Source organism: Sparus aurata, chromosome 8 (assembly GCF_900880675.1).
Source record: "Sparus aurata chromosome 8, fSpaAur1.1, whole genome shotgun sequence".
Classification (NCBI taxonomy): domain Eukaryota; kingdom Metazoa; phylum Chordata; class Actinopteri; order Spariformes; family Sparidae; genus Sparus; species Sparus aurata.
Window position 1 is genome coordinate 32,391,030 of NC_044194.1, and position 26,661 is coordinate 32,417,690.

General features: G+C 39.9%; 2 protein-coding genes and 1 long non-coding RNA gene across 10 annotated transcripts in view; all 3 read left to right on the top strand.

The window, feature by feature from the left end:
- Positions 1–17,231, top strand: part of LOC115586354 (uncharacterized) — a 31,114-nt gene extending 13,883 nt beyond the window's left edge. For 4 of the 5 annotated variants that reach the window (XR_003984862.1, XR_003984864.1, XR_003984863.1 and 1 more), the window contains 2 exons: positions 15,582–15,904; positions 16,362–17,231. This is a non-coding gene — a long non-coding RNA (uncharacterized LOC115586354). Of the gene's footprint in view, positions 1–14,754; positions 15,474–15,581; positions 15,905–16,361 lie in introns of those variants that run through there. The other variant, XR_003984866.1, reaches the window with a different exon arrangement.
- Positions 17,232–18,548: 1,317 nt separating this feature from the next.
- LOC115586351 (uncharacterized) lies at positions 18,549–26,170 on the top strand. Of its 4 annotated transcripts, XM_030425318.1 has the most exons (7): positions 18,549–18,876; positions 19,193–19,285; positions 22,561–22,626; positions 22,741–23,196; positions 23,745–23,897; positions 24,378–24,470; positions 24,921–26,170. In XM_030425318.1, the coding sequence occupies exons 4-7, from the start codon at positions 23,095–23,097 to the stop codon at positions 25,239–25,241; spliced, it is 669 nt and encodes a 222-aa protein (XP_030281178.1). In that variant the 5' UTR covers positions 18,549–18,876; positions 19,193–19,285; positions 22,561–22,626; positions 22,741–23,094; the 3' UTR covers positions 25,242–26,170. The 4 variants fall into 4 exon arrangements, with proteins under 4 accessions (XP_030281178.1, XP_030281180.1, XP_030281179.1 ...); XM_030425320.1 differs by lacking the exon at positions 18,549–18,876 and having other exon boundaries at positions 18,899–19,285; positions 22,741–23,055; XM_030425319.1 differs by lacking the exon at positions 18,549–18,876 and having other exon boundaries at positions 18,899–19,285; positions 22,906–23,196.
- A 99-nt stretch (positions 26,171–26,269) lies between these two features.
- Positions 26,270–26,661, top strand: part of LOC115586587 (glycogen phosphorylase, brain form-like) — a 6,223-nt gene continuing 5,831 nt past the window's right edge. The window contains exons 1-2 of the mRNA XM_030425734.1: positions 26,270–26,280; positions 26,657–26,661. The exon at positions 26,657–26,661 is cut by the window's right edge and continues 70 nt beyond it. Coding sequence (XP_030281594.1) covers positions 26,270–26,280; positions 26,657–26,661 — 16 coding nt within the window. The remainder of the gene's footprint in view (positions 26,281–26,656) is intronic.

The window sequence follows — 26,661 nt, forward strand, 5'->3', positions numbered from 1 at the left end:
AGGCCCTTTGAATGACAAATGGCTGCCCGTAGCGTTGGTTGAGCTTATTCCATGCATCTCTGTATGCTTCGTCATCGTCTCGATAAAAGGTACCTTCAATACATTTGTGAGCAGGGCCACTGACATATTTCTTTAGATAATAAAGTTTGTCGGCTGATGAGATGCCTTTTCTATCTATCAGTGACATGAATGAAGCTCTCCATTCAATGTAGTGGATAGGGTCTCCTCCAAACGCTGTGGGCATTGGCATGGGGAGTCTGTTAATGGTTCTGCTGTCTTGTATGGCTTGGGCTAAAGAGGAGATGTCAGTGGGGGCATTTGGTGGGACTATGGAAGGGTTTTGGTGATACACAGAGGGGATGGCAGGGTTCTGCCTGTTGTATTTACTGTCTTGTTGCTGTGTAGGCAGACTGTTCATTTGCTGTAAGGACTGATTGTCAGTTTCCTGTCTGATTTCTCTGTCGTAGCTTTCCAGTCTGACACGTGCTACTTCTCTGTCCCTTTCTGCTTGCAAACGCTCTAATTCAGACTTCATCATCCTTATTTTTTCCTTCTGCTTTCTTTCTTCCTCCATTAATTTACATTGAGCCTCTTTTGCAGGGAGCTCTGCGACTGCTTCAGCCCTCTTTGCAGCCATGACTGATGCTTCTGAGAAGTGACTATTAGCTGACTGAGAAGCAGTCCCATAAATGGAGTGGGCGTAGTTATGAGCATGGAGCTCATGGAGTTTGCGCTTTTCACGCTCTGCATCAAAGACATCGTCTATTCCGGATAAGCGTTCATTGATTATTTTCATAATGTCTTTAGTGACTGCCTCACAGGCATCTATTTTGCGTCTTAAATCAGCGGATGGGGTGGTACCCTGTCTTATTTCGTAGTAAATTTTCATGATGTCATCCTTTCCGTTTTCAACAGTGTCTGCCATTTTAGCAAGTTCCATATCTGTTGTGTTTTGCTTTAAGTTTTCTTTAGTTGATCTGATTTTAATTTTCCATTGTTCATAAAGACTAAGCAGTCTCCTTTCTTTTTTACTTTGTTCCTCCTTCTGATGGGCAAGGAACTTCTCTGTGGGTACACTTTTGCGTTCTGAATGACGTGGTATTTTTATTTCCTCAGTGTCATTCATTTCATGTTGAAGCTCAACTAGTTCTTTACTTTTGGTTTCAGTTAGCTTCTTTAATTCCTGCCATGACAAGCCTTCTTCATCCTTTTGATTTAGCAATCCTCTATTTTCTTCAATTTCTGCTTGTAGTTTGTTTATCTGTTCCTTTAAGGCATCCATTTTTCCTGTATTTGTGGTCTTTACCGTCCCTTGAGCCATCACTTTACCATACGACGCTGTAGCGTAGCACCGTGCTGTGTCGTTTGACCGTGGAGTTCACAGACAGAGTGGCGGTGCATGCGGTAAAGTTGTCACTGGTCCCTTGCTGGGCGAAGTCACCGGTGCCTTGATGAGCGAAGTTCTCCCTGGTGCCTCGCTGGGTGAAGTTCTCACTGTAGCATACCCTCCGACAGATTGTGGACCCGACTGATGATTTTCTCAAAACTGTCTTTATTTTCACAAACAGCTCCATAAACCAGCTCCGTGAAAACCAACTTGTAGAAATTCATCTTGTGAAAAATCAACGTGAGAACTGAAGAAACACAAAAAGTACAATTACATTTATGTTTCCACTCTGCACTGTACAATACACCGTAGCTTCTTCGCAGGTGAGCGAGAATTAGCTTAGCTTTAGCATAGTAATGTAAATTGTAAATATGACCGTAACACACACACTGACCTTATGCCTCCTCGGCGGGTAGCTAATACATTCTTTGGTGTTTTATTCTTGAGTTACCGTTGCTTTATTGCCTTATTTTCCTTAGTTTGCCTTAAAACCTTTTACTTTTACCGTCAGCTCACTCTTACCGTTCCTTTGTTTATACCGGAAGACAAAATACCGCCAGGAACTAGCAAGGTATGTTAGCGATCTCTTCAAAATAAAAGCTCATTACAAATTTAACCTTCAAAACGGACAATATACATATAAAACCAGATGAATTACATTTTAACATAATGCACTCAGATCATGAAATAAATATATGTAACAAAATCATGTCACAATGCATTTAAAGTGACTTAATTATCAGTTTTTAAAGATTTTAACTTATTTAAACCATTTTAGCAATACAAGGCTGCCCTCTTGAGGACAAAATGAGTAACAGCAATACATAAAACCAAAAGGTGGTTTGCTACAGTCTATGTAAAATGAAAGATGCGGTATCCAAATCCAACTGAAGAGAATTCTTTCTCCAGATTTTCCAGCTGCTCCCCACTCTAAAGATGATGTCACACACTGTAGCTCACGCACTACACACGCATTCTTCAGATACACACACTGGAGGAGTAACGGAGACAAAGATGAAGAGGTCCCCATAGGAATGAATGGGAAAACGCCTCCCAAACCCCTGCGAATTTTGAAAAAACTGTAAAGGTGTTGAGTGAGAGGAGACATGGCTGAACTCGGTCATGTCGTTTTTATTTCTGGAAAGTGAGAAATGAGGGCAGAAATGCGAGAGACAAATCAGGTACCGTCTGCTCTCCTTCAGAAATTTAGGCTCAAAATTAACATTGCGGCTTATAGGGCAGCTGCTTCGGTTGTTGTCGCTCCAGGGCTTCCACATCCAAAACTGCAAGCCGTACATCTTAAATGAGACCATCAGCTGAAATCCAACAAGATTTCCTCCATTTCTTTGTATACATTGTCTATGTTGAATAAAAGGTTTGGGATCTAAATCAAGCTGAAGAGAATTTTTTCTCCAGTTCTTCAAGCTGCACTCCATTCTTGCGATGATGTCACACACTGTAGCTCATGCAATACACATCCATTATAAAATGAGAAAATGGCCTAAAAATCCTTAAAACTAAAACTGTGATGATTTGAAAACCATAAAAGATTTCTAAAAACTGAATACATGCCCAACAGTTCAAAGTCTTCTGACTCTTTAAAAGTTGGAATGGTATCTCTAGCTCAAAGCATGAGGGACAAGGAGAAGTTGAAAGTCGATGAGGTTTGAAGAGGATTTGAAGATTTCCCCATTTACTTTCCGCTCACAATAATTACACTGCCACCAGAGGGCCATCTATTGGCCGATTTGCACCAAATTTTACCCAGACCATCATTAGGCGATACCACACAATCATGAACATTTATGTGATAATCGGACAGTATTTTGTAAAGATATGCAAGATTGACTGTTTTCAACACAATATGCAGGAATTTGTCATTTTATATTTCAGGCGTTTTATGGACTATCAAAATTCTTTTGGTAACTTTTTGTCAGGAGGGTCCACAGATGCTTCACGCAAAGTTTGGTGCAAATCACTCAAATTGCCTAGGAGGAGTCAAAAAAAGTAGGTTTTTCATTTGTCGCGATTTTGCGAATGGAATGTTACGCAAAAGTGGGCGTGGCCTACACCAAACCATTCAGCTACATTCAGTGAACACATAGATATGAGGATTAATAATGTGCAACATATTAAGTGGGAGTTATGAGTGAAAAAGGCTTTTGCATTGAAAATAGCGCCACCTGCTGGTCATTTTTGGTGTGTGAGTCACAGGGGCCATTCTATAGCACCTCTATGAATTTCATTTCCATAAGTGTTATGGTGTGGGCACAGGGCCAAATATACAATTAAACTGACACCAGAGTGCCACCTAGTGGCGGGTCGATAAACCCTTTGTCAGATGTCCTCAGGAAGGCACTGACAATAAATGTACCAAGTTTCGTCTTAATCCGACGAACCGTTGTGGAGATAAAAAATACATCAATTTAAAGAGCGCCACCTTGTGGTCATCGCCTAAAATTTTGCACAGGGGCTCATGGGGAAGTAGAATCCTGAGTTTCATGTCATTAGACCACACCAATGTGGAGATATGCAACACTTCCTGTTTGTAACCAAATCTGCAGGAAGTTGTTATTTAATAACTTGAGTGTTGTGTTTTTTTTCTTTTAATAACTTTTTGTCAGGAGGGTCCACAGATGCTGTGTGCCAAGTTTCGTGCAAATTGGTGAAATCGCCTGGGAGGAGTTCGAAAAAGTAGGTTTTCGACATTTTGCGACGTAGCGAAAAAAAACGGTAGGCGGAAATGGGCGTGGCCTTATACCACGAGATTCAGCACAATTCACTGAACGCGTGGATATAAGGTTTTTGAATGTGCGACAAAGTATATGGGAGTTAATAAGCCAAAACGCGCTTTCCTTAATAACAGCGCCACCTAGTGGTGGAAATTCAGGACGACAATAGATTATTAAATTTTTCACCAGGTGTGACTTATATTCCAAGTTTGGTGAGTTTTGGGGTATGTTCAGGCAGTGAAAAATGTGATCATTTTGTGAGAAGAAAAATAACAATAAAAATCATTTCAATTACAATAGGGTCCTTGCAGGTTCCCTGCTCGGGCCCTAATAATAATAATAATAATAATAAGAATAATAATCATTACGATTACAATAGCGACCTCACAGGTTCCCTGCTCGGGCTCTAATAATCATTTGAAAAACAATAGGGTCCTTGCAGGTTCCCTGCTCGGGCCCTAATAATAAAAATCATTTCAATTACAATAGGGTCCTTGCAGGTTCCCTGCTCGGGCCCTGATAATAATGTAGGAGACACTACTTTGATAAATATCTGTTAATTAATCACTGGCGATTAATTTACACTCGTTTACAGGGCACCACCTCCGATATTTGAATTCTAAACTAATCTCGGAGGTAATTAGTTAAGATATCAACTGTCCAAGTTTGGTAGACAGATAAATCATCAATCTCAAGTGAATCTTGTTTAATTTCAGTGTCTATTTGCTCCTATTCTGAAGCAGTGAATTCTTTCCACGATCCCATCGATTTCCTACTTCAAATTAAACGTGCACAGACAACGACATAAGATCAAATATGTTTATTAACTAAATAAATGCAGATTAAATGACATGAGATAAGTTCAAACGGGTAACAAAGTAACAGAAAGTGTGAAGACTGGGATGAATTATTGATTGGATGGATTCAGACAATGGTGGATTTTGACATGGAACCGTTTATTCGCAACTACGGGATTAATTTCTAACGGAATTATATGGGAGATGTTTTGGATTTATGATATATATTCGAAGCTTTCACAAACACCAACTCTGATTTCATTCACATGTGACTCTTGTCGTGTGTGAAGTTCTTAGCCTACTTTTGTTTGAAGAGGGGAGATGATCCAGAATCCGGACTCTCTGGGTCAGCTTAGATGCAGAAGCCGCGTCTGTCCAGCCGCTGGCACTGCATGAAAAGTGGGATTTTCGGCCCCGTAAACGCCCGAAAATCTCCCTAATTTTCGGCAGTTAACGACAATTTACAGGCTGCGAACGTGGCGTTTGTCTGTGCCGAAAATTGTCGGAAACGAACCATGACGTCAGCGGAGCTCCCGGAGGTGCGAACGCCTCCAATTTGCATATGAATAGCAGCGAAACCACGCCTGGCCAGAGAATGTGTGGGCTGGCTTGAATATCCTCACTCAGTATTGGATGAAACCACTACTCATAAACAAGCAAAATCACTCGTGATTGGTCACCCTGGGTCATTATAAATGTAAACCCCGGTGGGAATATATATATATATATATAGAGACTAGAGAGAGATATATAGAGAGAGAGATAGAGATAGATGAGCATAGAGAGAAGAGAAGAGAGATATAGGAGAGAGAATAGAAGAGATAATACGAGATAGAGATATAGAGATAGAGAGATAGAAAGATAAGAAGATAGAGAAAAAGATATAGAGATGAGAGATAAAAATAGCAGGAGCGAGGAAAAAAAAGATAAGAATATCGTATATATAAACAAATATAAGATAGAGAGATATATAGAGAAAAAATATATATATATAGAATTATGGACAGAAATAATAGAAAAAAAGAGAGAAAAGAGAGAGAGAGAGAGATAGAGAAAGAAGAGAGATAGAGAGAGAGAGAGAGATATATAGCGAAGAGAGATAGATATATATATATAAGATAGAGATATATATATTATATATAGTAAAGAGATATATATACCACATATATATATAGATATATATATAAATATACAGATATAGATAGATATAGATAGTACAAATATATATAGATATATATATATGTATAATATATATATATATATATAGATATAGTTATATATTGTGTATATATATATATATATATATATATATATTATATATATATACACAGATATATAGATATATATAGATATAACAATAGTATATATATATATATAAACACATATATATATATATATCTAAACACATATATATAATATATATATATATATATATATATATATGTGTGTATATATATATGTGTATATATATGTGTGTATAATCATCAATATATTATCAATATCTCGTACAGTGACAGCTTATACTTTCCAGACAGGTATCAGATTTGACAGAAAGTCTAAATACTTAGAAATAGATGATAAAATAGAACATTCCATTAGTATTGGCCTTTGAAATTATACCAAACTTACCAGGAGGTGGTACTCTAGCTCCACCAGAATATTGACATTAACCAAGTGATTCTTAACAGGAGTTTTCTTTAACTAACACAAATGAGAGACAGAGCATGTTTGAGGTCTCATCAAGCTAGTTAAAGATATACTGTCAAAAAGAAAATGAGTTTGCAATCTAATGCTCTTTCAGTATTAAAGGAGAAATCAAGGCTTTTGGTTTCTTTACAATGAATGTGGGGACACCCTGCTGTGTTCGAGCGTCATAACTTATTGGATGACATCCTAATAGTACATGCCAGATGTGGGCCTGGCCATTTGTTGACCAGCACGGTTGTAACCAGGGATAAACCTGATGATCTCCAGTGATTGAATAGGCACTGAATGTAAACAGTCTGTGGAAGAGTAGACAGGTACTGATGTTACCCAGATGTTGAGTCCTTTCTGAGCCTGATTGTCCAAAGGTTTGTTATAAAAGCTCTAATAAGGCCAAAGTATGAGAGAGAGGGCAATAAAAGGGGTCAGGACTCTCCCTAGGCGGGGGAAGGAACAGAATCAGGAGGTTATCTGGTGATTCCACTCGAGAACTCAGCAGACTGTTCTTTCTCGCAGGCGAAAATGCATATAGCTGGATCACATGCTGTTTTTGTCAATAGGATAGTGTCAAAGAAAAGGGGGGCAAAGGAAGTATAGTATCCAGGCCACCACAATATGTCAGGGAGTAGGTGAGAGGTGAGATGGACACTGACATGCCACTCACACCTCCTACAGTGAGAGAAACAGAGGACGATGGCTGGTTCCTACAATAAAAATCATTTCAATTACAATAGGGTCCTTGCAGGTTCCCTGCTCGGGCCCTAATAATCATTACGATTACAATAGGGACCTCGCTGGTGGGTTGCCCCTGCCAGTATTAAGCGCTTTCAGGTGAAGTCAGAACAACCTCCTGCCATCCACAGAAATCCAAATGGACTACAGGTAAATGATTTCTAAAACATTTAGTAAGCAGGTACGTTTTGACAATCAATTCTGCACTGTTATGTTGTGTGAAGTGTTATGGACTTCTCTTTGCCTTTGTCTGGAATTTAGGCATGGACACCTGTGTTTTTGCAGGGAATAGATTGGAAGTGGGACAGAGAAGGGGGGGTTGTGGCTTGTAGTAAACTTCCTCCGCCCTAAATTCGAACCGGGGTCCACTGCGTATGTGGCATGCACTCTAACCACTCGACTACTGGCGCAGCTAAGACACTGCCTTCTGTTGTCACTCTGAAGGCAGGAAGGCAGCGCATCATAGGGGAGGATGGAAGAGGAATGCCACAGATTTAGATAGGTAGTGGAGTGCAGCCAGATGTGATTCTTCCTTTTGGAAAGGGACAGCGGTCAAGTGACCAGGTTTGACGAGCGTCCTGCACAGTGGCGCCCCAGAACATTTTCATTGGGGGGGCCAGATGGGGCCAGTGAAAATCTTAGGGTGGCACACCAAAATGGTCCTTGTGGCAACTCAGATTCAGCTCCAGTCTGTGGCTGCGTATTGCATTCCCCTTGACTCTTTTTCATTAAAGACAATATGCATCCAACACATTTACCTCAAGTTTGAGAAACACACAAACATTTCAGAAAAACACAAAAATGTTGTTGATTCTTCTTCTGCTTCTTACGCTGACTTCCCGTCAGACTGCACACCTTTCAGCACATTAGCACCCCCACAGGTGGAGATTTAAATTACAGTTCCCTATTGAGCCAGCACCTTAGTCAGTCAGGGAAATTGGTGGGAGCACTGGGGGGGGGGGCAGTGGCGTGGGCAGCAATTTTCCAGGGGTGGCCATGGCCCCCCCTGACCCCCCCTGGGGGCACCACTGGTCCTGCAGTAGCTGTGTTTAACCTAAGAACTCACTCAGTTGTTTAAAATGGCAGGGGAAGCCACTGTGTTCATCGTGGAAAAGTTGGTCAGAATCACAACTCCACACATCTTGTTTTGTACCACACTGACAGGGCAGACACAACACACAAATGGCATTCTTAGCAAATTGGCTTGATTGAAAATTGTGTGCTGTGGCTTACTATCACTGACTTATCCATTATGTGGCTCTAAACATTACCCTTCAATTATTCCATGTTGTAATGTGCAATTTAGACAAAACTACCTGCAAATGCAATGTACATCTGACTATGTTTGTCATCCATGCACATAAATGAGTGAAAAGTCAAGCTTTTGATCTAATTTCTGCTTTGTTTGCTAGTTTTTATTCCATAAAGTGTGTGCAGCCACATTTTGAAATTTCAATAAAATCTGATAAATATGAGGCTGACTTCCTGCAATGGAATGGAATTATCTAGAGCAGGGGTATTCAACTAAACTTTGAAAAGGTCCAGTTCGAGAGAATCTCCTCAAGCAAAGGTCCGGAACATCATAATGTCTTACTTGCATTATGATTGTGATATATACAGAAGTGGCCTTGTAGTTGTATCAACTTCTGTAATAAACAATGGACTCTCAAATCAAGGAAAATACAAGTTAAAAACATTTTAACAAAATGCATTGTTAACATTGGAACATATGTAATATGCTACTTTAGATATAGCGTTATGGCCTATGAACATGTTAAGAAGGGCTGCTTTCAAAATGATATTTAAATTGTGCATCTTAAAATAAAGTGCTTAATTTCATTAAAAAAATAAAATAAAATGTAGCAGCAGCTTGAGTCTCCCTTTTTCTGTAACTTTCACATCTCGACTTAATAGTCTCAACCAATTTTACAACATATAGATCTCAAAACATCTTAACAGTTTTAGTTTTACAGCTTCTCATGTCTTCCCACATGTGGAACGAATGTGCAAATAAATCCCTCCTGACATCACACACACAGACAGACAGACACTCTCTCTCTCTAACTCTCTTACATATGCTTGCACTTTGCACACATTCCATCTCATTCCATATAAATTTGAACTTAACAGTTTCAGCCAATTTTATAACATATAGATCTCAAAACATCTTAACAGTTTTAGTTTTACAGTTTCTCATGTCTTCCCCACTTTCTGTTGTTCAGTGAGAGAACTGAGCTCTAGCTTGTCCTGCCAGGATTTTAAATCTGGGCTGGAATGGTGTCAGGGCCATTCTCATGCACATGTGCAGGTGCTCATTGGTGAGCCTGGAATGATACTTAGTTTTAATTATGTTCATCGTGGAGAAAGCTGCCTCACAGCTGTATGTAGATCCAAGCATAGTCAAGATGTACAGGGCTACTTTCCTCAGACCTGGTAAAGCTGTCTCAGAGACCATTTGGAGCCAGAAAGGATCATATCTTCCAGACTGCTCTTTCAGGACCACATCTGCTTGGAGATCAACCAGTTGCATCTGGAGAAGCCCAGCATCTGCCCACTTGAATTGCTGTGTGACTTCCTTTGTGAACCCTCTGACATCTGTGATTAGAAATTAGTTCTGAATGAATATGGTGAGCTGCTGTCCAAAGCTGAAGCTGTCAAAACGTTTGCTGTCAGTTTTCAATCAGCTTATCAACAAAGTCAACACAAGAAGACACATCTCTCTGTCCCTTAACCTGTTCCTGCACTGCTGGGAAGTGTACACAGTCCCCCTGCAGGTCTTCTTTGAACACCTCAAGTTTCCTCTGAAAGGAGCGGACAGCTGTCATCAGTTCACAAATTGAATTGTCCTTGCCCTGTAGCTTTGTATTCAGTTCATTCAGGTGTGAAGTGACATCAACCAAAAAGGCCACATTATCCATCTTTTTCTCATCCTTTAAAAAAAGAGAAAAGTGTGTTGCTTTCTGACTTCTCAGCGCTGCCAAGAAAGCTGCTAGTTCCCTTCTGATGGACCAAAATCGCTCCAGCAACCTGCCTTTGCTGAGCCATCTTACATCGTTGTGAAGCAAAAGATCATCAGCGTTTGCATCAACTTCTTTGAGGAATTCCCTGAGCATGCGATGCTGACAAGAAGAGGATGCCCTGAGAAGATTTATCATTTTCATCACAGTGTTCATCACATCAGCATGCTCATCTGACAGGGTGGAGCATAGGACAGATTGATGAATAATGCAATGGTAAGAGATTAGCTCAGGATTGTCCTCTTTCATTCTTGCCACAGCTCCTTTCTCTCTTCCTAGCATGGCAGGGGCTCCATCTGTGGTTATTGAAACCACTTGGTTTGGCTCTATTCCTCGCTTTGTTAACATCTCCTTAATGGCCGGGTAGATGTCCTCTCCTCTTGTATTGGTCTGAAGGGAAGTTACACCTAATATGTCTTCACAGAACTCTTTCTTGTCTTTGTTGAAGAACCTTGCATAAACTAACAACTGAGCACTGTCAGACACATCAGTGAATTCATCTACAGCCAAGCTTACACACGGTGCCTTATGAATGGCATCATCCAGCTGGGCTAACACATCCTGGGCTAATATTTCTCTTTTCTTTTTGGCTGTTGATGCTGAAAGAGGTATTTGCTTTATTTTATCACAAAGCTCTTCTTTTTGTTTACCCTCAAATAATGTTTCTGCTACTGCACTCATGCAGTACTTGACAACACCTCCATCTGTAAAGGGCTTTTTGTCTTGACCTTAAATCCAAGTAACTCTGAGGGAACATTCATGAGCACGTTGTTGGGCAGTGAAAGAATGGGTTAAAATCCTAGTGGATTTTTCATATTGGGCTCTGAGACTGCAAATTTTCTGGGACCTCAGTTCAGACTTGGGTGGGTACGATTGTTCAAAAGCATTGTGCTTTGTCTCATAGTGGCGTTTCACATTGCCACTTTTAATTAGCGCCACGGTCTCTGAACATATGAGACACATCAGCTTTCTGCTGTCTGCGGGAAGAATGAACAGGTATGCGTCGGCCCATTCCGTATTGAATGCTCGGTTTTCGCTGTCTACTTTTCTTCTCTTAGAAAGCGCCATAATTATTTGACTTCTCCCGACTCCCACTCACTTGTCTGTCCGTCTTCTCTTCATGTATCGTTATAAACTCCTCGCCTGTCACTCGCCTCTCGTCTCTTTCAACTGCCTGCTTGAGTCGCGACTAGCAATGCAACATGCCTTGAATGCAAACATTTTATTGGCTGAGTAACATCACGTGGGTGGCTTACCTCGCACGTGGTTGGTTTGTAAGTTTTCTGGGCAACTAATCCAGTACCGTAAACCTCGGTGTAAAGTCTGTAAAAGCTGCGCCGCTTAAAATAGAAGAGCCCTGTCTAAATTAAGAATAATTTAATAATTTGTTGACTATAGGTTCAGGTCCGTATGGGATGGCGTCTGGGTCCGTACTCGGACCCCGGTCCGCCTGTTAGTGACTCCTGATCTAGAGGTTATCCAGAGGTCGCTAAGCACAAAGGGTACCTGTGACCTGAAAGACAACAATGCCATCTAGTGGCGACTTGTGTCACTCACAGCATGTAGGAGCCCACATTGAATGAGATAAAACTTAATTTATGTTTCCAGTGGGTGGCGCTATGGATATGACACAGTATTGATGCACAGATCTATTCATGGGGACTCCCTCTAGATTCCGTCTAGATTTGGCCGAAATAGGAAATAGTATGAAGGAGTTATCAGGACTTGATGCTTCATGACGAAGGATGTTAATGGCGGGCACCGCCCCGGCCAGCAGGTATGACGTAGGATAAAGATTTTCCTAGCGTGTCTTTGGCATGGTCTGAGGAGTACACTTACTAACCGTGAAGTCTGTGGTGTCCAATCTGTGGGTGGAAGACGTGAAAGTATGATGTATGGCAATATTTCATAAGGCTGCCAAATTCAAAATGGCCGACTTTGAATTAATGTCTAGATGTATTCAGGGCATGACTGTCTACATTTATGAGGAATTTTGTGGAGATGGGGCATTGCATGCAGGAGTTATAAGGAATTGATGCTTGACCGCAAAGGGGAGAAATGGCGTCCGCCGTCACGCCTATCCGGTTTGACACAGCTGATTGATTTCCATAACTTTTGTTCTTCAAATTAATGAAGATGACACTCAGTGAATGTGAAGACTGTGGTGTATAAGCTCTAGGACAAGATAATTTTCAAAGTAGGCATGAATTTGTCAAAAACGCCGCCAAATATCAAAATAGCTGACTTCCTGTTGGACTGAGAGTATGCATCCAAATGGGTTTTTTGTGCGTCTGGTCATGATGAATACGCGTACCAATTTTCGTCCTTCTATGTACAAGTAGGAGGCGGGGCATCACAATAGGGGGCGCTACAAAGCCCACACGTCACGGCCCATGACTACACAGATCTCATCAGGGCGCCCCCCTCTGCATTCCTGAGAGATTTGGCAGAGATAAGACATTGTATGAAGAAGTTATGAGGACACGATGCTTTACGGCGAAGGATTTGAATTGCCTGCTCAGCTGCGGCCAGCAGGTATGACGTAGGACAGTGGTTCTCAACCGGTGGGGCCCGCCCCCCTGGGGGGGCGTGGACACTCTCCCGGGGGGGGCGCGAGGAGGCTACAGGATGGGAGGGGAAAAAAAAAATCAGAAAAAAATAAAAAAATAAAAAATCCCGAAAATTCCCCCCATGTTGAAATGCAAGTGGTTGGACTATTATAATACACAAACAAATCATCCTTCTGACGACTTTTTTGTCAGAAGCGACTACCAACAAATCTAGCGACTTTTACTGGTGTTATCGGAGACTTTTGTGGTGTTTGGAGACTCTGACTTGACAGCACGTATTACTCTGCAGTTACTGCGCTCAACGAGCAGCGGGTGCTGCCGTGAGTCCCTCCCCCGTCCAAAAGCACTCACAGGCGGTCAGTCTCTCAGTAGCCTCGCGCAGCAGTCCAGCCTGCAGTCAGAGCAGAGAGGAGACACACACCACTCCGTGTCCAGGCTGCAAATGAATTGCGAATGCACATGGCAGCCGCCGTTCCGGCGTACAGAGACGTAAAAGTGCCTTATATTACCAAATAATAGCCGGGTTTCAATTAACCGCAGGGTCCCCTTTAAACGCCGGGTGCAGGTGTATATTTTGATAAATAACCGCAGGGGAAACACCTGGAAAACACCCGACATCATCATCATGACGTCTATCGTCACGTCTCTTTAGGAGTGGCAGCGCAGCTTTCTGTGTGAATTACATGAATTAATCAATTACTGCGCTGCCTCTCCTAAATAAATGCCGAGTCTAATTCATTTATTTTTTTTAAATCAAGGAAGAAGACGTGACCACTGACACTGCAAATTTTTCTTCAAATTTTGAAATATATAATATATATAATTCATAATTTAATTTCATAATATATGAAATATCAACAGGCTGCCTGGTGCAGGAAGGAAGAAGGCTAGCGAGGAGCCTGAGATAAACATGCAGGGATGAGTATTCAGCAAACGGGCACGCCACGAGAGAGTGTCCCGCAAAATGATCAGGGTGATGATGAAACAAATGTACGCCACCGTGAGTGACAGCAGAGATGAGGAGTTTGCAGCGAGTGCTGGTTGGATGAATCGTTTCCTCCGCCGCAACCTCACTTGCAGAAGGATGCCAGAGAATTCTCAGAGAAGCTGGCGAAGTTTGTGACATTTTCATTCCGGCCTGTCCCAAATAAACGCCTGGTCTGCTAAGTGATTGAAACAAATAAACGCCCCGGCTATTATTTGGTATTTTACGGTATGATAGCTCGCCCAGCTGGGGAGAGAGACATGCATCACAGTGCTCAGCTGCAGGCACATCAGAGAGGTGACGAGATGCGACTCATCATGACTGACAGGCATCAAGGCCACTCAGCGTTACCATACCGACCCGCCCCCAGCTATTTCATTCACAAAAACAGGGCTTGTGGCAATTCTGGACAGCTGTTTTTATTTTTATTTTTTTCTTCTTCTTCCTTCATGGGCCCCTGACAGCATCTTGGGGGAGGGGGGGGGCCAACTGCAATGAACCAGCTTTGGGGGGGCCCAGTTTGCAAAAGGTTGAGAACCTCTGTGTTACAGTATTATTTAAGTTGTAAATATACAGTAAATTACTGGCTACTGGTTGCATTACTTTTACAGTAAAGATTAAAAAATACAGGCAATTACTGTGATTTACATACAGCAAGATACTGTAATTCCACAGCTACATACTGCTATATCACAGTAATTCCATGGGCATGGCAACTGTGAAGTTACAGTGTACAGCTGTAGATGCATTGTATTTTACTGTGAAATAATTACAGTACATTATTGTGAAACATGTACAGTACATTACTGTATTACTTACTAAATATTCACAATAAATTACTGTAAAATTACTGTGAAAGTAATGCAACTACACTCAAAAAAGTGAACTCTGAGTTGTTGAATTAAATAAATGATCCTATATTACATTTAATGAACATTTCTGTGTTTGGTTTTAAAACCTAGTCCACTTTAATAAGTCTAACTTAAAATGAAAACTTGTCAAAGCAAAAGAAGCCAGCTAAGTAAATTCAACATAACACTGTTGAGTGAACTGCACAATCACACTAAGAATGTTCTAGATGGGTTTCTGCGCATGCTCAGAAGCTGATTCCACAAAGTCGACTGTTGCGGCTGCAAATTGGTGGGTGAATGTGCTCTCGGTCAAGATCTTACACTTAGGGTTGCCACCTGTCCCGTTTTTTCCAGAATTGTTCTCCTTTTTCATCAGCTGTCCCGGGACACAATTTGTCCTGTTTTTGTGGGGAAAATGTAAAACCTTCGTTCTGTAGTCTAGAAAGGTTCCCATCAAAGACGCATGGATTAAAGTTCTCCGTCACTACGACGAATTTCCGTCATTCAAACTTCAAAGAGGCGACACGGAGAGTCTCCTGTTGTGTGCTACATGTGTGAAATAACAACTCTAGTCTGGAGTGTATCTGTGTAAACGACTTCATCGTCTCTCCCTCCCCTCTGGTACCGTGAGCTACCATCAGAGGTGGCAAGTAACTAAGTAAAAATACTTCGTTACTGTACTTAAGTAGATTTTTCAGGTATCTGTACTTTACTTGAGTATTTATTTTTCTGACGACTTTTTACTTTTACTCCCTACATTTAAAAGCATTTTTTTGTACTTTCTACTCCTTACATTGTCAAAACAGGCTCGTTACTTTTTCAACCTCCGCGGATGACGACACAACGTGTCTACGTAGAGAGGGAAAGTCAACCGCAGACAGAAGAGCCGTGAGTTACAGGTTATGTTACAGAGAAAACTTGCAGCAGCGACATGGAGGAAGAAAGTGAACCAGGGAATGACGACGCATCATAGTCGAAGAAGCAAGACCTTCCCCACCCTTGACTATATTTAAGAAAACTGTGTGAGGTTGTCGGCTCATGGCGAATGCGTTGTGTCCTGTGCCAACCTAAAAAACACGAGCTTCTGGCGTTCAAGAACTCTCCGTCAAATCTGAATAGACCCATACAGGTAAGAGTATTTAATGTTTTCATTAGCTCATTTATCATTTCTTGTAGGCCAGTTTACAATGTTAGCAATTCTATGACAACACATTGTTTTGATAGTATAGAGCTAACACTAGCTAGCGCTCGATTGAAAAAAACAACAACTCAATAATCCTCAATTAATTGCCGTTTTGCCACTGTTGTGAGACGTTACTCTTCAGGGCTCTATGCCAGAAAGCCCCTCTTGGGTAGATTTAGGGATTGAATGGTGATTTGGGTTAAAATAAATACATTTTCTGTCAGAAAAGGCTTTTAAAAGCCGAAGGGTCTGAAGGCTAACGTCCCCTGTGTGCAAGTAGTTGTTAATCATCTACATCAACTCTGCACAAAGACATTTATCTAACAGTTCTGTCAGGTGAACCACTTTTCTCTTATCTTTGTGTACGTCTGTGTCTTATTTGTGTGTATTGTCACTCCTACAGAAAGCACGTGAGTCACTGGGAGAGATACAAAAACCTCACTGCACCTACCTTGAGGAGGAAGTCGACCTCGGATGAAGGCCCAACCAAGCAGCATAAACTGTAGGAAACCAAGCTAGAGTCCTACCTGGCCTGCCCGGATGATACCATGGATGTGCTGAAATCCTTCCCAGCAGTCTGTAACTTGTCACTGAAGCTCAACACACCTCTACCTACCTCAGCTGCCTGCGAGAGGCTATTTAGCACTGCAGGACTTATTTTCCGACTCAAAAGTACATGCCTTGATTCAAAGAACTTTGAGAACCAGCTTCTGCTGAGGCTAAATAAAAAAATTTGGGATTCCTGTAGAGATGAGTGAATATCTCACAAAGAAAAACAACATGATTAAACTAGTTTCCATGTTGATCATAATGTTTTAAGTTCTGTTGCTGAAATGGAAAACTGATTTGCACATTGGCGTTAAGTAAGCCTGTCAAAACTTGGCTAGTTTTTCTGTATAAAGTGTTAAAAGATACAAATTATGTTAAAAGTAACATATTAAGTATATAGTGGAGAGTACCAAAGCTGTTAAAAGCTAAATTATCTAGGTGCTAATGCAGGACCTCTGGTCAATTCAGTCTTGATTATTCTGTCTGAAATTTAACTTGCAGCAAACAGACTGTGTCAAGTGATTTATGTTTTTTAACAGGTTGTTAATAAAAAAAAAGTTCCTATTTTGTGTGCAACAAACTTTTCGTTTTGTTGAGTTATCAAAAGAGGTATTGTGTATTATTGACGGCAAAAAATTAATTTTTACTTTTTACTTTTGTACTTAAGTACATTTCAGAGCCTGTACTTTCTTACTTTTACTTGAGTAAAGGAGCTGAATCAGTACTTCTACTTTTACTAGAGTATTTTTTTACACAAGCATCTATACTTCTACTTAAGTACCAAATGTGAGTACTTTTGCCACCTCTGGTTACCATGGTTACAGGAACGCCCTGAAACTTTATAATAATCAATAATAAGGCCCTGTCCACATCAGCCCGGTTAATTTTACAACCGAGGTTTTGTCAAATAAAAAACCACGTCCACACGAGGGGTGTAATAAAAATAACCGAGAATAACTCTGTACACACGTAACCGTAAATCCGCCACCAAGTGATGCAATATACGTGTAATACATATGCCACAGCAATAGGTGGCGATGTAAGGTAAAACAGGAAGGCTGTTTAACCAATGAAAATAGTTTAAAACCGGAAAGGGGAAGTGTGGCCAATACCAAAACACAAACAACAATGGCGACTCGCAAGGGTGCATCGTTTGTTTGCTAGCAAGAGGAGCAGTCTTCTTCGTTGCTCATCCAGGTGCCGCCGTTGTTGCATCAGGTTGAGCAGCTGGAAATGGCAGCCGAACACAGCTGACAGCAAGCCAATAAACAACAACTTTGTCACGTCCATATTAGCCAAGTTATCAAGCGAAGCTAGTTAACCTCTAACCACCTTCTAACTGTTGTTGCTCTGTGTTTACATTGCTGTGCTTGCAATATTTACAGAGGCACGCGCTCATCATGCGCTCAGCTCTGACGTAAGCAATGGAAATATTCGCGGTTGTCATATCCACACGCAACCGCTGAAACCCGAACTGGCCAAAAACCTCACCTTGGACCCCGGTTTCAAACGACCACGGTTTCAGTGTTCCAAAAGCACGGTTGCATGTGGACACAACAGTAAAACCGGGAACATAACTTAACGGTTGCAAAATTAACCGGGCTAGTGTGGACAGCTCCTAAGTTTTTGGTTAGTTTGACTGTACAAAATCATGAATGTAGCCTGATTGTAGCTCAATGCTGAAATCGTGTATTATAACATATAGAACAAATGTAAAGCCTCAGAACCTCTTTGATTATTAACAGTATGTTAGTGATGACAGAAAGGTGATAACTCGCCATCAGACTGACAAGGCTGCAAAAGTTGCTGTTTGTATGATTTATTTTTCTGTTAAACAATAAGAGGCTCACTTTAAACAATATCATTATTAATAATATTAATTAATGATAATGATGATGAGAAGAAGAAGTAGAAAAATGGCGTACTGAAAAGTTCTGTAGATGGTTGATTATTTGAAAGAGTAAAGCAAAAAAAAGGCAGAGTTTGAAAATTACATTGAAAAGACAAAAAACATTTTAAGTGTGAATAGAACAGCTGTTCAGATCATCCTCCTGTAAAACACTGTTGGTAAAATATTTAAACTTGATGTCTGCATTAGAGAACATGGTGTGGGGTGAGGCTGTAAATCTTATCTTATTCTTTTAGCACGTGTCAAATAACGTGCGATGTAACATGTTTCACAAATTTTCCGCCACATGTGTTTCCTGTCCGGCGAAAATCTCTAAAATTACAATGAAAATCCGCGCAAAAACAAAAAAGCATAAAGCAACAACGCTGCAACATTTGGTCAAGTGTCCCTTTTTTCCACAAATCCAAGGTGGCAACCCTACTTACACTGCTTTCATCAAATGACATCTATCTCTGTCTGAGTAAGTATATTTTTTGAGGTTGGAACATTTGTGCATGGCTAGAGAGTTTTATTGCTGGTGCTACTATACTTGTCTTGTGAAAATCTAGTATATGAGCACATGTTAGCTCATGCTAGCTAGCTAATGAGCTAGCCAATTAACAAAATGCCAGATGACAGAAAGGCAGCCTTTTGTGTTAGCATTAGTGGTTTACAAGTTGGGGACAGAAAGTTTTTTAAACAGCTTGGTTGAAAAGCAGTGTCATTAGCTTGTATTTTAGCTGCAGGACAGCAGCTAATGGTAAGCTTGTTGAAAGACTTTTTTTTTTTTATGCTAGCCGAGCGAGTGAGTGGGCGACCAAGAGTGAGGGAGCTCCGTCAGGACAGAGTGCGCTGCTCAGTCAGAGCTGAGTCAGCATTTGAAAGTATAAGTAAGTATTTGTGTGTAAGTATATTATGGACCATATTGTGTGATAAAATAAGGAAAGCAGAGTTTTAAAAATACGTCAAATATTGCTGTATGTTGTGACAGAAAAGTTAAGCCTGAATGATTGGGGCAGACGCACAATAACAGTCTACCAGTTATCATTCTGCTTCTTTAGCGCTAATGTTGTCACTACAGCTGTTATGGCACTACTGAACCATAGACATAATATACGTCGACGCCTCATGGCGTGCTGGAACGTAACCTAGCGTCGCCGCCATCTTGGTTGGGTCTCCTCACTAGCTAGCACCAGAGTCAATCGGAATCAACGGAGAGTGAGCAACTATGGTGTATTTTGTGCAGTTTACGGTTGTAATATATGTATATGTATATATATTGTGACAGCACTCAGCATCATAACTAAATCTCTGCCGTTTGTTACCTTGTGAAAATCTGGTAAAATTCGGGGGGTTATAACTATTGTAGTTGGGGATACATCTTTGTCAGTAGAAATAAATGCAGGACGGGCACATTGGAGACCCATTCAAGATGGCGGCTGCGCTGATACGTCAACTCCAGGGGCAGCGTCAGTCTATGAGGCGTCTACGTATATTATGTCTATGTACTGAACTACATAGCTGTCAAATGATTGGCTGTTTGCCTGTCATTCCTAGCGTCCAGGGGTATGATAGGTTGTTTGAATGAGCCAGGCAGGGAGCACATGTGGGGTTGTCAGATGATCCTACTACAGGAGTTTTGAAAACATTACTGATGTAATACATTCCCAAATATTTTAGAAGAGCATTTATATGGAGGACCAAACCTGACATAAGTATAAATAAATAAATAAATAAATGCATAAATAAATACATAAATAAATGCATAAATAAATACATTAATAAATAAATAAATGCATAAATAAATAAATGCATAAATAAATAAATGCTGAAATAAATGTATAAATAAATAAATAAAAGTATAAATAAAAGAATAAATGCTTTTTATTTATTTATACATTTCTGTTCACCTACATTTATTTATTTCTGTATTTCTGTTCACCTACATTTATTTATTTCTGTATTTCTGTATTTCTGTTCACCTACATATATTTATTTCTGTGTCCATATGTAAATGAGGAGGTAGGAGGTCCTAACCTCAGTCAAGAGCATGATTGGTTACAGGACTATGCTCGATGAGGCTCTACTACTTCTGCCTTACTAGCAGCGCTGATTCCTGTACACTGTACAGGAATGTTGCTGGCTACCAGCAAGCCCGCTCAGCTAACCGTTAGCTGCAGTTGTTGACATTTGTTCATGTAGCTATGGTATAGTTATGAATTTGACTGGCGTTCATTTTAACTTGCGAGGGTCCCAGGTGTGCTGGTGGTGTGGTTTGAGAATCCCGTCTGGAGAGAGAGGGATCCTCAGCCATGTCCGCTAACCAGGAAAAACATTCTGCTCATCGCTCCAAGTCATGTATATGTGTATCTAGACGAGCGCTATAGAGCACAAATCGTCTAAAAGTGCATGTTGTCGGTCTCATATCTTTGTCGTGAATGTCTGTACTCTCAAATAACTCATGGGATGAACAGGCTGAGGCATTTGTTCATGCCGAGCGGCTCGAGAGCGGAGTGGAGACCCCTTTTAGCTCTTATGTTAGCTGTTAGCTGCTCGCTGTAGCGCAGCGTCCAGGCTACCTTGTGACACAGGTTACCATCGGGTATTTTTCATTCCGCACTGTTCAAATGGTCGCTTAAAGCCATCGTTCCGAGCCGCATACATCGTTATTAAGCTGAAGCTAAGTCACTGTGAAAACTGTACACTGTCATACAGCCTGTTGGTCAAACAGTCTGCAGAGTACTTTGACATCCAGCCCGAGCTCAGCGTCAGGTCAATCAGCTGTGGCAAATCGGGAGACGTCCAGATCAACCTGTGATACAAACACCAGTAGCGACAATGGTTCATAGGAAAGCCCAGACATGTATCTCACTCTCGGTGGTAACATGTGTCAACAGTTAACCTGGACGCTACGCTCTTAGCGCTACAGCGAGCAGCTAAAAGCTAACTAGCAGCTAACTGCTAACAGCGGTGTCCACGCCGTTCTCGAGCCGCTCGGCGTGAACAAATGCTTGATACTGTTCCACACATGAGTTGTTTAAGAGTACAGAGATTCAAGACAAAGATATGAGACCGACAACATGCACTTTTGGACGATTTGTGCTCTGTAGCGCTCGTCTAGCAGTGGTTTGCAAGTCGCAGCCCCGGCTTCTCCGTGTGGATAGAAGTGTTCAAGCCACGTCAAAACGAATACACATATACATGACTTGGAGCGATGAGCAGAATGTTTTTCCTGGTTAGCGGACATGGATCTCCAGACAGGATTCTCAAACCACACCACCAGCACATCTGGGACCCTCGCAAGTTAAAATGAACGCCAGTTAACCTGTCACACTGGTCGAGGCCATTAAGCTAACTGTAGCTGTTTACAACGTTAAAGAGAGGGAGGCTTGAGATCAGGAATCGTTTGCTTTTGTCTGGCTCTCCGATTTGACCAATCATGCTCTTGACTGAGGTTAGGACCTCCTACCTCCTCATTTACATATGGACACAGAAATACAGAAATAAATATATGTAGGTGAACAGAAATACAGAAATACAGAAATAAATAAATGTAGGTGAACAGAAATACAGAAATAAATAAATGTAGGTGAACAGAAATGTATAAATAAATAAAAAGCATTTATTCTTTTATTTATACTTTTGTTTATTTATTTATACATTTATTTCAGCATTTATTTATTTATTCATTTATTTATGCATGTATTTATTTATGCATTTATTTATTTATACATTTATTTCAGCATTTATTTATTTATTTATGTATTTATTTATGCATTTATGCATTTATTTATTTATTTATACTTATGTCAGGTTTGGTCCTCCATACATTTATACCTGCATGTATATGTTTATGAATACTAAAGGCTCTTCTGTATCATAAATAATATTTAATAACTAAATGTACATGATTTGCCTGACAGTCCTGGAAAATGCATGAAAACATTAATAATATTACTAATGAATAACCATTTTTATATAAAACAAATAATGCTTTCTTTACCACACCCAGAGATTAAGTGTTGAATGATATATCACTTTCATGTTTCAGTGCTATCCCAACTGTAAAACTAAACATGTGCTTGCTCTCAATATGTTCAAGTTGTAACTGTTTGCTTATCACAAGTCTGATATATATTAAATTGACTGTACTTATATTTTACAGGTCTCCCATACATTTCTGAGGTTGAGGACTGGACAGTCTGCATTTATTTGTGGCTCTTCAGTAGTGGTAAGTACAGTTACGAAGTAATACATCCAAACTAACCCTTTAAGTATCCACAGATGTACAAATTTAATACTGTATGGGATAATCATTTCTTGTTTGGTTGTGTTTCATTTCCAGTATTATGAATGTGGAAGTGTAAAGAGTGTGCTGCAAAAGAAACAACAAAATATCACTTATTGAAGCACTATAGGTTAAAACATGCCACTTTGGCCGCAAACACCCTTATCCATGCACATATTCAAATTGCCTGTGCACATTTAAAACTTGGAATGCACTTCGAAGTCACCTGTGTAGATCAAACAAGGTGATCCACGCACATCTCCAAATCAAGTGAAGAAAGCTAGAAGAGCAGAAGTGAACTATTGTCCAGATTATCCAACAGGACAATCCCAAGAGAACCTTGAGGAAGAGAGACTGGCACTATTGACTGAGGTGAGAAAGAGCAACAACCAGCAGGTGGTTAAGGAGAAAATGGAAAAGACATTTGCTTACAGGCGGCATGAGGTTATTGAAGAAAAGCCTTTCATTGCTGAATTCAAAAGAAGGTGGCCAGCTCTTTTCTCTGAGCATGAGGTCAGTCATAACTAAGTTTTTTACATTTTAAGGGCGTGAAGGGATGACATTAAAAGGAATCTTCACTAGGGCTGCAACAACAGATTATTTTCATCGATTTGATCATAAAAATTATGTCCTCAAATGTCTGTTTACTCACAACACAGACACTCAGAGGGAAATTGGACAATTTTGGCATTTTTTGGTCTGTAAAAAAATCTCAAGATTATTTGCTGCTCTAACCTTCACCTAAAGGTGAAAATTAATGTAATTAAATGTAATTTTCCAGAAAAAGCATTGTGTCAAATGTGTTGTACTGCATGCATGTGGTGGTCATTGGAACTGGGCAACTGAGTGATACCTGTGAAAATTATAACTTTGGGGAAAATAACTAAGGCATATCCTATATTGCATTAATTTAGAATGATCCACACACTACCTACTCATGGGACCAAATTTTCATCTTAGGAAGTCCCAATAACATTTAATTGGTCCAGTAATTTGATTCTTGTTTTCTTTGACCTCTATTGTGTTGATATTTTTATACTTTGTTTGTTAAATGTCTGTAGGTGGAAACAGAGTTTACTCGCATCACCACTGTCCCACTGAGATCGAAATTCATGCAACAGCTGGATCATCATTCTACACAGCTGATGACGATCAAAAGTAAAGGAGGAGCAGCAGGACGGAAAATAAGGAACATCATGGCAGACTTGGATAAGGTACTTGTCCATTTTATTTTATTCCAATTTTATTTATTTTTTATGATGAAGACCAACCAGCTGGTCACCGTAGGGCTAAAAACCGTCCGCCGGTATATCAGTGCATCCGTACTCCAAACAGTTAGAAACTAACCTGCAGATCTGTGTATGTTCCACAGAGTGTGGTGCTGAGATGCAAATAGCTGACATTATAATGTAGCTCCATTCACTCCAAAACCAAAAATGTGCACCACGCACAGTTGTGGTCTTCTGAAACGATCAGAGAAACATGTTTTGTTTATTGTATTCATGTACCTCAAATAAATGCACATTCCACCATGCCAAAAAAGTATCTAAAGCTGCCTGTACATTTACAAAAATGCATTGTAAAATATAATAGTCTGACCAGTTTGTTTGAACAGTGATGATCTGTAGTGGTAATTGCTGCACAATGCAATAACAATATAACCCCTTACACACCTCCCTTGTTCTCTGCTGTAGAATGATGCTGTTGAAACAAGAAGAGCCTGTGTACTGAAAGCACTAATGGTTTACCTCAATGAAGACCCTGAAAATCTCATAAGAGAGTACATGGTAAGTATTTTGGCCTTTGGTTTCTACTGTACTTTCTCTCCAGAAACTGAAAATGTGATTGTTATTTAGTAGTTTTTGACAACAAAGTTTTTGACAAAGTCTATAACATGGAAGAATAAGATATCATGCAGGCTTAGGGTACACACACAAAACTTCTTAGCAGGCAGTTCCTTAGTGTCTTGGATCCAAACATGACATTTATGGACAGCAAGAAAAATGCATCAGATTTGGAAGAAAGATTATTTAATATGCTTCCATATTAAAAATCCCTTCATTGAAATCGCATTAATAGCAGTTTGTGAACTACTGTCTTAAGGTATTATTTATGGATGGTGCTACATCCTTCCAGACAATATTAAATGCAGTCTGGAACAATAGAAAATTGGAGGCTGGATAGATAACAAATGGTGTGTATGTTGTAACTGAAGGTGTATTTGTTCTGTTTTTTAGGATGTTAAAGACAACCAGGAGGCTATGGACCAGACAGTCCTGGGATTCTTTGCCATAAAGATGGAAGGTGCAGAGCCTGCAGATGGCCTGGCCGACGTAGGAATAATCATTGAAGGCGTGGAAGTGCTCCATGACCTTGATAACATTGCAAATGCAGTCGCCATTTTGTTTGGCCTCATGTACTCACTGGACCTGAGCTATCCAACAAACCTGAAGTACACATTCGAGGTTCTGCAAAAACTTGTGATGGAACTAGATGGCAACAAACTCTCAACCAAGGCTCAAGTGCTAAAGAACAAACTATTTGAAGGAACATTTTAGACAAGTGTTGTGCTCCTGAGCAGCACAGAGGAAACTTGGAGGACAGATTCCATCCCAAACCATCTGGCTGATTTTTGGATCTGCATGTTTAACTGTCAGAGAAGAGTGGATCAGATGCACTAAATGTTTAACAGAGTTAAGAAAATGTTTACAAAAAGAAGAGACAATAACAAACTTGAAAAACACAAATGAGAATATTTGAATTAATGTCAGTTGCAGAAGTGGAGATCAACAGTGTGAAATGGAGAGTGATAGGTGAATATTGAAAGTTGTAGCAAGGAGGATGAGAGAAACAAATGGTCAACATTTGATGACAGCACCATGAACACGATTTCCAAGTTCCCGTTCATAAGATTTGGTGCCATCCGTTGAAAATGTACATTACTCACTCACTGAATGTGGTGGACTATTTTTTTTTTCCCTTTGTGGTTTAATTTTAGAAAAGTCTGCACTGATTTGTTTGTTTTACCCCTACAATGCTGAAGTGGCAGGGAGGAAAATATTATTTTGAAGTATTTTTACTTGACATTCTTTCACCCTATTCATGTAGGTTTCATTGTACAGTGTTCAGTAATTGTGAGGAAAAAAAATGTATTCAGCCATGTCCATTCTGCCTGCTTAAAGAATATAGCTTTAAGGTTTGTTTTGGTTTAGTAGTCCTGTAAGATTTTTGTTTTCATTGGGCATTTTATACAAATTTAACTGTAAACAAAATTGAGGATTTTATAGCATAAAAAAACATTTTAATCTAAACTATTTAGAAATTGGGAAATAAAACTAAGCTATTCATGTTGAAAAAATGGTTTCTTTGATATGCAGGCGCAATTTTAAGGTATAACTCAGGCAAATTCAAAGTTTGTGGTTTAAAATTTGTTTGTTTTGTGATGGTTGTAGTTTTCCATCGGCAATAAATAATATTTTTCACAGAAGCAAGGTATTGTAATTTGAATTTACTTAACTACATTGTGTGGAAATTGTTGACATAACTAGCTTTAGTAAGTCCAAAACTATTCACTAGCTTTATAACAATGAAAACTACGTAAGTACTGCTTATTCAAGTCAGTTAAGTTGGAACTACAAGGAGTTGTTAAATTAGTGTTACTCAGTGCAGCTGAGTTACATTTACATTAGTGAGTTAGGTCAGTGTAATGAATGCCTGTTTAGTTAGCTGAACACTGCGTGATCAATTAAGGCTAACTTGACCAGATAATATTGAAATTATTTAATACAGTCTTGTTGGTTTTACATAAGTTCGTTATTTCCTCTGTAATAATAGTATTAAATTAGTTTGAAAACAACACAGTTATGTGGAAATTGTTGACATAACTATATTAAGTACATTGAACAAATTATTTTTTTGAGTGTAGTAGCCAGTAATTTACTGTAAATTTACAGTGAAAAATTTTACAGTGTAGAGATG